Below are 15,309 nucleotides of genomic sequence, written 5' to 3'. Positions count from 1 at the left end.
ACTCTGTAACTAGAAATATTTGGGTTTCCTTTCCAGTTGTTGCACATGATAGCATCTATGAATCTGGGCAAGATATTCACTTTTGTAAGCCTATCCCCTGCCTCCTGTATAGTAGGGATTTTGCAAAGAACAAATTTTAAAGAAAAATGTTTATCGAGTGCTTATAGCACCTGGCATGTAAACATTAATTTACCATTTGCACAAACCATTGTGTTTAACAATAGCAAATATATATTATACTTGTTGTACATCAAATATCGCCCTGAGTTCTTACCTGTACTTTGTAACTCACCTAAATCTCCTAGCATTTCATGTGAAGAATTGTTACTGTTGTTATCTCCATTTTATAGAAAAAGAAACTGGCTTTTAAATTATCCCAGAATTATATAACTATTAAGTGACAAGGTTGGGGTTAACCCTAGGCAGCCTGACTTCCGAGTCTATATAACATGCTTTTTTTATTTAGCATAGAATGTGAATTTCTGCAGAAGCAGTGTACCAGAAAGGTAACATTGAAAAATACCTTAGTAACAATGGTTGAATAATAGCAGTAGAAATAATAGTCATAGTAGCAGTAATAAGAGTAGTAGAGGTAGTGGTAATGATAGCTGAAATTTACATGATACTCTCTCCAGGGCATTAATCTAAATACTTTACTTTTATTTAATCATTTAAACCAGTATTTTAAACTTTGGGTCTGCAGAAGATGTACAACCCTTCTCAAATGATTGTATATTTTATTATCATTAATACTACCTGTACTATTGTTATTGCTACTGTTACTATTATAATACCTCCTTATTCAAACATCATTACTAAATGGTTATGCATTTTTTATTGAGGCCTAGTTTGTATCTTTTATTATGTTTTGAAAGAGTTCTCTGCCCTGAAAAGAGAAAGACCATTAATTGAGTCATTCATCTAAGAGACAAGGAAAGTGATTATAGCTAACTACATATATATTAAGAGCAAATGTTTTAATTTTTTTTGGAGGGGAGGATGCTGGTGACAGGGGTGCTTAACCATTGAGCTAAATCCCTGGGCCCTTTTATGTTTTATTTTGAGGCGGGTTCTTACTCAATTGGTGAGACTGGCCCTGAACTTGCAATCTTCCTGCCTCAGCCTCCTGAGTTGCTGGGATACAGGTGTGCACCACCATACCCAGCTATTATGTTTTTAATTAATGAAACTTCCAAGTTATAGAAATAGTACCTTATCAATTTTACAACCTGCAGCTTTCTCCCCTCTTCCTTTTTCTTTCTCTTTACCTTCCTTCCTGTGTGAAAATCACAGATAGCAAGAAATCTGACTGACATGCACAAGGGCACACATAAATGCACAATTGTTTTCATAAACTTGATTCCCAGAAATGGCATTGTTGAGTCAAATTGGGAGTTTGTATGTCTTTTTACTTTCAGTTGAATACATTAACCCATTTAGTTTCCCAAAAGGTTGCATGAGTCTGAGTTTTCACCAGAAAGGAGATGTGATGCATAATGGAAAGTGACCTTTTCTAATACTTAGGTTTCTTAGATTTAATTATCTTTTCCTGTTTGATAGGTGAAAAAATGGCAACTCATTGTTTTTTTATTATTCCTTTAATTATTGGTGAGGTTGAGCATCTTTCCACATTTTTGTTGGCCATTTGTATGACCATCTTCATGCTCTGTGTTGGTCAGCTTTTCATCATCGGGACAAAATACCTGAAAGTTGCGGGGAGGCTTAGAGGAGGAAAATTTATTTTGGTTCATGATTTCAGAGGTTTCAGTCTGTGGTCAACTGACTCCAGTGCTTTGGGCCTGTGGTAAGACAGAACATCAGTGCTAAATGATGTAGTAGAGGAATGCCACTTATCTCACATTGACCTGAAAGCACAGAGAACAAATGTGAGAGGAAGGGACTGGAGACAAGATATACTCTACTAGGGCATGCCCCCTATGACCTACTTCCTTCAACTAGACCCCACCTCCTACAGTTTCTACCACTTCCCACTAATGCCGTCAAATGATGAATTTATTGGTACATTAACCTACTCATGAGGTCTGAACCTTCATGACCCAATCAGCTTTCCAAAGGTACCATCTTAGAATATTACTGATTTGGTGACCAAACCTTCTAACACATGTGCCTTTGGGGGACATTCCATATCCAAACCATAACACCTTTTTTTCTATTTGATATTGGTCTTTTCTTATTCAGTATTTAAATAAAAACAGATTAGCCCGTTGACATGCATAACTGAAATAATCAGTCTTTTCGTAATTGTCACAGTGTTTGGACATAATTTTTGTGATATTTTTTAAAGTAGTATAAAAGTTTCACATTTGAATATAATCAAATTGGCATATTTTCCTTAATAGCTTATAGCTGTTTTGTCCTCCAAGGTTTGCAGAAACACCCATGTTTTCTTCTAGTACATTTGCAGTTTTGTTTTTAAACAATCTTTTGGTAATTTTGGTATTTATTTTAAGATGTCAGATAGGAATAAAGCTTGCCCTTACTTGTTGTTTGCTAGCTGCTTACTCCCTTTTCCATTCCTTCCCCAAAGTTTCTAAACAAAAAGATTTACCCTAATCCATACCCCCTTTACTGTTACTATTATTTTGCTCTCTTACCAGCCCATTTTACCCATTAGAGAAAAGATAACTGTTGTGAAGTTTTTTTGGAGCTAAAATTCCTTGACCCAATTCCAAGAAGAATCCTGGTCTTCCATGATACTGTGTTGAATGTCTTATTACTGGGTTTTCTGATATGCTGTTTTGCATCCCATCAGAGTTTTAGAATGATGTCATGGTTCTATTTAAAACTGCAGCCTTAAGCCATTTTTTTTTTTTCTTGACCTCAGAAGTTATCTGGGGATAAAAGTATCATTATATTATCTATTTTCTGAAGATATGATAGTTACCCCTGCTGTTGTTGATTTGTTAGGTATAATCAAAATCTTGTCATTTAAATTTCTTAGTGTATGTCTTTAATGTGGAGATCGTGGAAAAGTGATTTTCATTGATTAGAGTGATTTTCATTGATTAAAGATAACTAAGAAAATTGAACCGTTGATTGGTGAGTCCTGCATATTTGTAATTGCAGCAGCTTGGGAGACTAAGGCAGGAAGGTTACAAGTTTAAGGCCAGACTCAGCAACTTAGTGAGGAGGTCCTGTCTTGAAATAAAAAGGGTGGGGAATATAACTCAGTAGAACGCCCACCCCTGGGTTCAGAAAGTGCAGTACAGTACAGGAAGGAAGGAAGGATGGACTGAAAAAAACTGAACCATGTCTATATTTATGCCCTCGTGTAACTTTTTTTTTTTTTTTTGAGTTTCTGAATAAGATCCACTTTGTATAAAAATACAATTCTTTTCAAAGGATTTGTAACAGTGACTTCTTAGCCAGTTTTGGAAGCCTAGTAGCAGCTCTTTGAGTTTAGTACTTACTCATGTTAGTGAAATAAGTGTTTTTAGAATCTACATCTGAACTCATATTCTTTAATGTGTTTTATTTCTGTATCAGCTTTTAACTTTTAAGCTACTCTGTGAGTTTTTAAGAATTCAGTCTGGTAATCTAAGAGAGATTGCATTAAGAAAACAGCAGGCCTGAGCTAGGTTTAGTGGCGCACACCTGTAATCTTCAGCAGCTTGGAAGGCTGAGGCAGGAGGATCCTGACTTGAAAGCCATCCTCAGCAAAAGTGAGGTGCTAAGCAACTCATTGAGACCCTGTCTCTAAATAAAATACAAATTAGGGCTGGGGATGTGGCTCGGTGGTTGAGTACCCTTTAGTTCAACTGCTGGTACCAAAAAGCAAAACAATAAATAAAAAAAAAAAAAAGAAAAGAAAGAAAACAGCAGACCTGAGATGTTTCAGGAAATTATACATGCTGAAAATGCTGAATTCAGCCCTTTCCCTGAAATATTAGTGTCCCCAGTCTCCTGAATTGTTCTTTGTAGGAACCTCTAAATAAAACTATAAATAAAACTCAATAAAATATATAAACTATAAATAATTCTCAATAAAACTTTTGAGAATGTGAAAATATTGCTGTATACTCTTTATGTTTTCTAGAGTTGAACACTACCCTTCCTCAGGGATTATTGTTGTGACTATTTAATTTACATTTAAACATTTGTAAATTTAAGAAGATCATTTATTCAAGCCTCCATATTTCTCATAAAATAGTAAAGTGCTGAACTTATACATGATTTTTTTAACCTTCCTTTGATGTACTCCACTTTGCTGCTACCATTAATAAAATAAGCTGCTTTTAAAAGGGATATCATCAGTACTTCAAATGAGGCCTGAAATCTGCATAGTGGAATTATCTTTATTTATCTAAACACAGTACTTTTGCCATATCCTAATGTTGCATTATGTTTTTCATTAGCAGTTTCTCAACTAAGATTACTTATCAGTTCTGTTCACTTACACCTACTATTTACTTTGCAGATGAATTACTGTTGGGTTTTAAGCCATTTTTCCTAGGTTTATGTCAATCTTAGTTGGCTGTGTTAAAATTAGAGGTTATATGCTGTCAGATCTGTCCCCAAGTATGTTTTATTTGACTAGGTACCACATTGTTAATTTTTTTTTTTTTTTAAGAATGCTTTCAATTAATTTTTGCACTGGTTGACCAACCACTTCCCCTTACTACATTACAGGGTTTGGCTGTACCTTTACATTTGTTATTTAGTTTTTGAAGTTATTTGCTCTTACAACCCCTTATAAATTAAAGCACTTATGAATGACAGAGTTCATAGTATTACCACTAGAAACCACCATTGAACACAACAGTAACCTTTTATTCTTTATATTCTTTCCTTTTAGTATGATTGTTTAGCAAATGAAGTAAGTTGTAATTCTGTGCTGTACATATCTGCAAGTTGTTAATAAACATTATAATTAATTTTGTCAAGTGGTTTATTAAGATCAAGATACCTTGTAATTAAGAGGTTTTTTTTGAAAAGTAAACTTTTAACTTTACTTTGTATCTGCCCTCTTTGTATCTGCCTTCTCTTTGACCTCATGTTGCGATTACAGTTTTCACTGCACCTGAAGTTCTTCTTGCAATATGCACTTCCATTTCTTCTTTTATACCTGCACACTTAATTCCTCTGCAGTGACTAGTAACATACAGTAAATGCTGAAAATTTAAATTATCTCCTTCAGTTTGGTAACTAAGATAATTTCATATCAGGAGATTATAAAAGTTTGTTTATCTGCAGTTTTTCCTACTTATTAGATAGTAATAATTCTAAACTTCATTTTCTGCTTTGATTTACCTAACATATCATTGACAGGAACAGGGTACAGGTTGTTCCTCTTTCCTACTTGGTTGGATTCCCTTTTTCAGATGTGGGTTGGTGTCTTTGTGCTACTAAAAGAAAGGATATTTGAACATATGACCTTTTTGTGGTAACTCACTTCCTTATGAGCTACTCTTTTTGTGATAGTTAATTATAGAACACAAACGATTATTTTACTAATTATATACTATTAAGTAACTATAAAACTTTTTTGTGGAGATTAGAGACTTTTTTTTAAGTACCAGGACTGAACTCAGGGGGTGCTTAACCACTGAGCAACATCCGTTTTTATTTAATTTTAATTTTTTTGTTTTGTTTTTTGAGACTCTGTCTCGCTAACTTGCTTAAGGCCTCACTAAGTTGCTGAGGCTGTCCTTGAAGTTTCCATCCGACTCAGCCTCCTGAGTTTGCTGGAGTTACAGGCATGTACCACTACATCCAACTGGAGATTAGAGACATTTTGAAGAATGTCTCTAATAATCAAGTTATTGCTGAACAAACTGAAGCCTACAAAGATTGACTTGCACACACCAATTCCATCAGAGCTAAAGCTAAAAATCTATTTTTCTTAGCTCTCAATTTGGTACTCTTTTTACTACCATACTGCGTTTCCTGATAGGATATGAAGACTTTGAGTCTCAGCTTAGAATGTAGGAAATTTTACCATTGGTGATACCTTTAAAATCATGGTAACCAAAATAAAAGTTTAAATATGATTGGGAATCTTAACAGTATTGAAGTGTCCATGTTTTTTACATGGAATTATTACAGAGGTGTGATATACTTGTTTTTACTGTTCTGGTTATATTCTAAAGTAATTTTGTGTAATCAAAATTGAACACATAAATCTTTTCTTTAAAAATCTGAATAATTGAATGTATAGAGAATTTACTTTGAATATTTAAAGACCAATTTCTAATCTGTTTGTTTTTTCTTTTGAATAAACCTTTTTAGAAAGATGAGGTCTACCTTAATCTGGTGCTGGACTATGTTCCGGAAACAGTATACAGAGTTGCCAGACACTATAGTAGAGCCAAACAGACGCTCCCTGTGATCTATGTCAAGGTATGTAAAAATGGAACAATTTCCCATTTTGGAAAATATTTGTCGTGAGACAGGGAGAATATTGTATTATTGCATTTAATTTTCAGGGAGAAAAAACTGCAAAGTGGGTATTGCTAGTTTTGGTAAATTCTTATATGGTTTTAAAATAATGAGGTTTTCACTTTTAAAACTTCCATGAGAGTCTGGGGATATAACTCAGTTGGTAGAGTTCTTGCCTCAAAAGCACAAGGCCCTGGGTTCAATCCCCAGCACCACAAAAAAAACAAACAAACAAAAAAAAAAAACAAAAAAAAACAACCTTTCATGATATATATTGAAGATATTCTCATAAATTGTAGTGAATTATTCACAGACAGTTATGAATTTTAATTCTAATTCTGCTAACCATAGCATATTTTAAAAATTTCTAATAACTTTATTGTGCCACAGACCAAAATAGGAGCATATCATATAAACTTATGTAAAATTGTATACTTATAAATTTAAGGTCTTATTGATATTTATAGATACTTTTGCTGCATCAGTAGCAGTAATTTAAACTTTTGGCAATTTAAAACATATACAAATACTACTTAATTTGGGGTTTCTAATACTGATGCCATCTTACTTATTTGACTTTTTTTTTTTTTGGTAGTGGGTTTGAACCCAAGGGCATTTACCACTCATCTACATCCTGACCCTTTTAATTTTTAGATAGGGCTTTGCTAATTTGCCTGGCCTGAAATTTGTGGTATCAGCTTCCTGAGTTGCTGGGATTACAGGTGTGCACCACCACATGGGCCTTATAAAATGTTATTGATGAATGTCGTTATTCTTTCTTAAGAACTGTAATTCTTTCATAAAGAGAAACTGCCCCATATAATCTTTTTCTTTCTTTCTTTTTTATTTTCAGTTGTAGATAGATACTTTTATTTTATTTTATTTTATTTCATTTTATTTTATTTATTTTTATGTGGTGTTGAGGATTGAATGCAGTGCTTCACATGTGCCAGGCAAGTGCTCTACCCCTGAGCTGCAACCCCAGCTGCCCATGTACTCTTAATTGTACTTTAAAGTACAAGTGATATGAAAAGACAGGTTTATATTTGATTTCTTACTTTTACTTAGCAAAATTTAGAATTGAACGGTTCCATAACATCCTTCATAGTTACTAGTTAGGTGTATTCTGGTTTGTTTTTTTGTTTATACTATGTGATAGCTCCCTTATTCTCTAGAATAACAGTGTTCTAAGTTCATCTTACATATTTCTTCCTCAAAGGTTGAAATCAACCTTTTCTTTGAGGAGACCATGTTCTTTTAGTAAGAAATGGTTTTTAGAGACCATAGTCTAAATATTGGATGTGCTAACTGCCATAGGGTTGGTTATCACTTCTGGATTGTTTTAGTAAAAAGAGCTAGGAGATATGGGTAATTTTTTCAAAGATACAACACATCTGTTTTTCCCCAAAAAATAAATACACAATAAATTCATATTGATATTTCCAATTAAAATTGAGTTTTTTTATCACATTTTTTTAAATTATTGGTTCATTTTACATGGCAATAGAGTCCAGTTTTTTTAAAACTTAACCCTGACTGTCTTCCATCACTTAATGCTGAAAATTTCATTTCTCAATGACAGCATTATAATTACCCACTTACTAGCACCTTCAGCTGAAAATAATGTTTAAGATCTTTTTGAAGCACTTTTTACCCCCCTATTCAGTCCTATTAGGAGTGAACTAAGGTATCTATTTTAAAGCAGCATTGAAGAACTCTCTTTGTGTGACTATACCCCATTAAGTTTCATATGTTTTATTTTACTTTTATTATAGATTATATTTTAAAAAAATTTTATAGCTGACAATGGACAAAATGCCTTTATTTTTATTTTGTTCATTTTTATGTGGTGCTAAGAATCGAACCCGGTGTCTCACACATGCTGGACAAGCACACTGTCACTGAGCTACAGCCCTAACCCTATAGATTGTATTTTTTAAATGTTACATTAATTTTACTTTTAAATTAACATAAAAATATTCACATGCTTCCAGAGTACAATCTGTTTAACAAAATATGTTCAAAGAAGTTAAACTTTTATGTGTTTCTTCTCTGATCCTTTCTTTTACCAAAGTTAAATATTTTTAAAAATTTTGTACAGTTTATTCTGTCATTTTTAAAAATCATCATTGTGTAATTATTTTATCCAATCCTATTACCTTTTTCTCTAAATGGTAACATAAGGTATACATTTTCCTCTTTTTTTTTTGGTATAAAAATACATCCTGGAACTCTCTTATATTTTCATGGATTAAAGATTACATTGTGGAGATCACTTCATATGTTCATATTTTGCCAGTATATAGTTGGGCTTAATCTCTAATATTGTATATTTATAAAAATTAAAGTAAAATTATTGTGCATATTGAAGTTGATATACATGGAGAGAAAAGTAGTATTCATTTCTCCTCCTTGTTGAAAAAGGGATCATTCTTTTTTATAACCACAGCTCTTCCAGAATCACCTATTGGCCCTGGGTATTCTCTGGGAACACAAATCTATTTGTATGTTTGAAGTTCTGAAAAGAGAAAAATAGTGTCTGTAGTTAATGGATTTATGGGTTGAGCTTCTTCACTTATTCATTCTACACAGTTTTATTGCAGTCCTATTATATGAAAAATCTTAGATTGGGAGATGGAAATAAAAGTGACAAATTACGTTCAACTCTTTCATGGTACCATCTAACAAAGATTTGTTTGGCATACATGTTTACCAAAATGGCAACTGCATTTCTTTGTGATTGTTTCACTTTCACTTTTTCTGGGAGAGTTGAGTCATTCTGTGAACATATTGTTTGGAACCTGTTTCTTCACCTCTTTTCTCTTGCCTGTTTTATAGTTGATGATAGTTATAAGTTAAAAAGTTTTGAGCATCTTTGTTTTTCTGATGTGCATCTTTCAGAACTAAATGGGTTTTGAAATGTAACTCTGAAACAGATGACAATCCAGTCATTGTTATGAACTTAAATTTTTTTGTATTTTTGAGGTGAGGTGTCAATATGCTGCTGAGGCTGGCCCTGAACAGATCCCTGAGTAGCTGGGACTATAGGTGTGTGCACTACACCTAGCCTGAAGTGATTTTTTTGTTTTTTGTTTTGTTTTGTTTTTAAATTGGAAAAACAAACAAAACTTGTGTAAGGACAAGGTCTGAATGTATAAGAGAGCTGGATACATTTTTGTGAATGAAAATCAAAATTGTTATTCTGTTATTTGTTTTAAACAGATGTTGTGGCACAAAGGGGGAAAACATTGGCCTTGAGTTAGATTTGATTAACTTTATTACTGTGTTCAAACTGCTCCCTGAACTTCATTTTCCTCTCTTTTAAAATAAGGGGAAATGTATATATCACAGAGCAATTGTAAGAATTAAATAAATGAGTAGAAAATCACTTGGTTTTGTCGTTAGTACATGTTAAAATAATCTGTTATATTTCAAATTGGGATCATTATATTTGATGGTTTTGTTTTTTGTTTTTTTTTTTTCACAGCAAGTGAGGATCAAACCCATGACCTTATACATGCTAGACATTACCACTGAGCTACATCCCTGGCCCAGTTTCTAAGAATTAATATTTTAATCTTCTATGTAGTCATCTAAACTATTTTAATTGTTATATTTTGCACCTTTGTTAATAAAGTAAAAATATGACAGAATAAAGAAATTGCAATTTTAAGAAGAATATCTATTCCCAAGCCACAACAGAAGATTGCAAATGTGATATTGGGCAAGTTGCTTAATCTCCCTGACCTGGTTTCTTTATATATAAAATAATAATAGTATTTATGGATTACGTGAGGTTGTTATAGGATTAAGTGAAATAACACATGTAAAGCACTTAGAATAGTGCCGGGAAAATAATAGTTGTTTTCTCTCTTTTTAGTGTAGAAACCCTTTCAGCTTTCTTATAAGTGTGCTTTTACAAAGTGGAACAAGAAGATACAGAATTGCATGTTTTATTCTTAATCTTGGTTTTGCAAAAGATGAAGGAAGAGAGTGGAGATAGAGTAATCTTCCAGATGAAAGAATACAGTAAAAAGACATCCTGAAATTAACCTAATTTAAGCTGTTTAGCCCTTTTTTTAAAGAAAACTTTTTATTTTCGTTGACCTAGATGTTAATACCCTGACAGAGTAGGTAAAATCTTTATGTTAGTAGATGAATATCTATGAATTCAGTTGCTTATAAATCACTTTCTTAGTGAAAAAGAATTAAACTCAGAATACACTTTAAGACTTGGAGATTGATTCTGTGAGCAGTGATACACTTATAGAATCGCATCTTTTTTTTTTTTTTTTTTTTTTTTACAAGATACATGGATACCTAAATGTTTGAATTCTAACTTTAGTGGTAAATGCTGGTATTATTGAATATCTTACATATGCATTTTATGTCATGCTTCATCTTTAAGAAGGCTTAAACTTTTCCAACTTTAATACATATTAATATTAAAGATGTGCTGCAATTCACCTGTTTTCAGTTTCTGTCATGCCTCTGAAGGACAGTAGATTTCCGGTTAAGTAATCTAACCCTTATCAGTAGCCTCTAAAGATGGCATCATATGTCTATGTTTCATCTAACCCATATCTTTTTATTTTATTTCATTTAAAAGTTTTTATTTATCTATTTCACCAAGACACTCATATCTTTGGTATGAATTATTTCACATTTTTTTTTATGGTGTGGATTTTGGGGTAGAGGTCAGAAAGAGAGTAGTGAGAAAATTTTAAAGTGAATTATTAAAAATTTTTTTTTAAAGAGAACTGAAGATCCAGGGTGGGTGGGAGTGAATTAGATCACTACAGGATTTGGGATAAACAGAAGGATTATGGTATTCTTATGGTATATATCTAACGTATATCTTTTTTAGTAACAGAATTGAAGAATATCATCTTTTAAGGTGATGTCGGTAGTCAGCTAAGCATGTGTTTTTAAATGGTAAAGTTTACTTATTTCTGAAGGATATTAATAGAGTGGTGATGCTGCTAACAGTATTACTGGTGTTTTGATAGGTAATTGCTGAATTTTTTTCAGTACACCTGTGAGTTTTCAATAACCTTAGAAACTGACATCTTAGAAAAAAATGATTCAGAAAATGACATTGGAAATACTTTTACATTAAGCAGTCTGTTTATACTAGAAAGAATGATGAACTTAAAAATCAGAAGACTTGCTGGGCACGGTGGCACATGCTTGTAATCACAGCAGCTTGAGAGGCTGAGGCAGGAGAATCCTTAGTTCAAAGCCAGCCTCAGCAAAAGTGAAGTGCTAAGCAGCTCAATGAGACCCTGTCTCTAAATAAAATACAAAATAGGGCTGGAGATGTGACTCAATGGCCGAGTGCCCCTAAGTTCAATCTTTGGTTAAAAAAACAAAAACAAAAACAGAAGACTTGGCTTCTGATCCAAATATTAGTTTTGAGTCATATGATTTGGGCCGTCTCTGAGTTTTATATCATGTTTTAAGTAAAAGCTTTTCTTATCTCATTCTAGGTAAAATGTTAGTAAAATAAGAGGTTATAAAGCACGTTGTCAGGTTTCCTTTTTTAAGTTATTAAAGGGTGGTATAAATACATGGCTAATGATTCTTTAGTAAGCTAGTTCATACAAACAGGAAATGAAACTTGTTTAAGGAAGATTGAGTAATCACCAGCATTTTCACTTGTTCTGTTCTGGGAATGTTACTTTTTTGTGGCTTAATGATTCTAGTTTGTTTGAAATAGGAATTATTCAATTAATGTTCATTATTTATTCCAGTTGTATATGTATCAGCTGTTCAGAAGTTTAGCCTACATCCATTCCTTTGGAATTTGCCACCGGGATATTAAACCACAGAACCTCTTGTTGGATCCTGATACAGCTGTCTTAAAACTCTGTGACTTTGGAAGGTAAGCTGGCTCCCCCTGCTGCTCTCTGTTCCCAGTATACTCTTTTTATTAAATAAATTCCTTTTACAATTTCAGTCTAAACCCTTACTAAGGGAGTATAAACTAATGCATTTCCTTATAAAGGGGTAGTTTTTGATTATTTCTGTTAGAATTAAATGTGTATACTCTTGTTAAGTGCAACAATTTAACTTTTAGTAATTATTTCATTGAAAAGATTTATTTACAAAATACTATATGTACAGAGATTTTTATCATTGCATTGATTATAAATGTAATATGAAAATGTCCAAAAATTAAGGTATATACAAATAAAATGTTATACATGCCACCAAGAAAAAGAATGTAGCAGCTTTTTATGAACATTTATGAATATTTCTAGGATATATTAAATGGAAAAAGCAAGTTCAAGACTATGTATATAGTATGCTATCTTTTGCTTTAAAAAAACACTTTTTATGTGTGTATGTATATACATTTCAAAATATATGTGTGTGTGCATATGCATATGCATACAAATGACTTGTTTCTAAAATAATATATATAATCTATAACATTTCCTCCGGGAAGGGAAATTTTGGGGATATAATGTAGTTGGGAAACTCACTTTTTCATTGATTATATTTGAGAGTTGTTTGAACTTATGTGTATATATTCCTTCTTCAGTAAGAACTAATTAAAATATTTTTTATTATACATTGCTTTGTATCCTTTTAACCTCAGAATAAACCTCAATTCAGGAATAAGGTAAAAGGTGGATCTAGTTGCAACTTTTATTTTCTGCTATTAATTTTTTCTATAAATTCCTACACATTTTGTTGAATTCTTAAACTTATTTTTTGGTAACATGCTATGACTTTGTACTAAAACTTCATCCTTTCTATTTCCATAATTTTTAGCATTTTGTGTCTTTCAATATGCAGTCAAGCCTATATTCCTTTCTAGTACAGGCAGTTATCCTGTTACTTCCTCTCTGGTATTATCACCTAAAATAATCCCTCTTTCCTCTCTCTTCTGAAGAGATCTCTACATAATTTTTATTTTTCAGGTTTTTTTCATCCTTGTCACAAATTCTTATTTTTCATCTTAGCTCTGTAGATTACACATTGATGCAACCTAGTAGTATCTGTGTTCCTACCTCTTTAAAATACTTTCACATCAACCCACAGTTTAAATTTTAGGTTTAACATAGGATGTCTTTTCCACAGGCTATAGAGAAATCCTTAGAAAGCAAGCATATCTGCTCTATCACAAATTATTTCTTAATAGTCTCACAAATGTGTCCTCTTTCAGCCATCCTGATTTACTATTTCCTAATTTTAAACAGCCATCCTAGGACACAACTTACTTTGTAGGCTCTAACTTTGTCCCTTGAACTATAAAAATAGATAAAATAACAAATCAAAAACCTTGATGCTTGAAATAAAGCATGACTGATTATTTGCAGGATATTTGCCAAAATTAGATGAGTTTTCTCATTATACAGTGTCTTTCTCCCTGAGAATAATTGACTGATAAGTACTGTAAAAAGACTGACAGCAAGGTTAGTAGTTTGTTTTCTCCCCTCGTGTCAAAACATGGTTGGGGCAGGCCATGTTCTTAAGATACAGAATAGCTTTATTCTAATAAATTTGGTATGGTAAGACAGCATTTTTACAAACTCTGATAACAAAGGTGCCTTCCTTGTTTTTAACAAGAATGTTTTGGGCAAGTGGGGTTTGAGAGACTCTTGAGACTCTTAGGTACTAGGTTGGTGGAGATTTGAACAAAACAGTAGTAATGTCTTCTTATTAATTCTTTACTGGGTGAAATAGGACCTGAATGTATCTGAAGGGCTACATGGGCTAAGAACTAAGGCTATATGTGACCCCTGCATTGGGTAGGGAATTACATAAATAGCCTCACTTAAGAGAAAGAGGTTAGATCTACATCTCAAGTAGTAAAAAAGTGTCTGTAGACCACAAAACTTCCATTGTAACCATTTGACATAGTGAATTTTCAGACTATAATTGGAATCTATTTTGCCCTAAAGTGTACTTTTGAAGGTAGAAAACTCTCTTATCACTTGTACTTGAAACAAAATGTCTTAATTTTCAGACAGCCTAAAAATAGATGTTAATATTTTTTGATTTATGAAATTGTTGTTTGTCAGTACTTAGGGTTAAAAATAAAATTTAAAACTGGTGATGAGCTGGGTGAGGTGGCGCAGGCCTGTAATCCCATTGTCTCAGGAGACTAAGGCAGGAGGTTCTTGAGTTTAAAAGCCAGCCTCAGCCAAAGCGAGGTGCTAAGCAACTCATTGAGACCCTATTTCTAAATAAAATACAAAATAGGGCTGGGGATATGGCTTAGTAGTTGAGTACCCCTGAGTTCAATCCCCAGTAATCCCCCGACCTCCAGGGGGGGAAAAGCAACCAAAGAACTGGTGATGAAAGGTAAAAAAGTTAAGGTCATCTAGTTGTCACTGACAGGAAATAAATTGAAGAAAGCTTAGACTTCAAAATCCTTATGACTGTTTTCACTCACTGTTATTCTGGTTTTCCTGTACCTTTATATGTCACATTTTCCTTACCATTTCTTGGCACATTTTTTAAAAAATTTTGTTGCATGTGTTTATTTTCTATGTCTATGCTTGATGTTATTGCATATCAAAATGGTTAGCTTCTATAGCAGCTTACTTATTTCAGTGTGTTTTAAGATTGTCTTAGAGACATCTCAAAATATATTTAAGTGCAATTTACTTTAAAGTTGAAAATATATAGTACAAAGTATTTTAGAGTTAAAATTGAAGTAAGAAAACACATAGACTTACCACAATAGAGATCAAATTTATAGGTCGTAAATAATTTCTTTCCTAAAGTTTAAGGCTTATCTTTTTGCAGTTAATGGATAATGAATATTTAGACAGTTAGTAAACCAAAATGTAGAAATTAAACATATTCAGTCTGTAAGCCTTCAGATATTAACCTGAGTAAGAAAATTGTAAGTCTGTGTCAAATTTCTCCTCTTTTAAAGAAATATGTTAATTG

At 32.6% G+C, this 15,309-nt stretch overlaps 1 protein-coding gene across 3 annotated transcripts in view; it reads left to right on the top strand.

Annotated features, from left to right (window-relative positions):
- Window positions 1-15,309, top strand: part of GSK3B (glycogen synthase kinase 3 beta) — a 209,558-nt gene that overhangs the window by 135,591 nt on the left and 58,658 nt on the right. For all 3 annotated transcript variants that reach the window (XM_079155326.1, XM_079155324.1, XM_079155325.1), the window contains 2 exons: window positions 6,250-6,360; window positions 12,153-12,283. In XM_079155326.1, coding sequence (XP_079011452.1) covers window positions 6,250-6,360; window positions 12,153-12,283 — 242 coding nt within the window. The remainder of the gene's footprint in view (window positions 1-6,249; window positions 6,361-12,152; window positions 12,284-15,309) is intronic.

The sequence above is a fragment of the Sciurus vulgaris genome (assembly GCF_902686455.1).
Source record: "Sciurus vulgaris genome assembly, chromosome: 10".
Taxonomy (NCBI): domain Eukaryota; kingdom Metazoa; phylum Chordata; class Mammalia; order Rodentia; family Sciuridae; genus Sciurus; species Sciurus vulgaris.
This window is presented reverse-complemented; position numbering and strand designations above follow the sequence as displayed.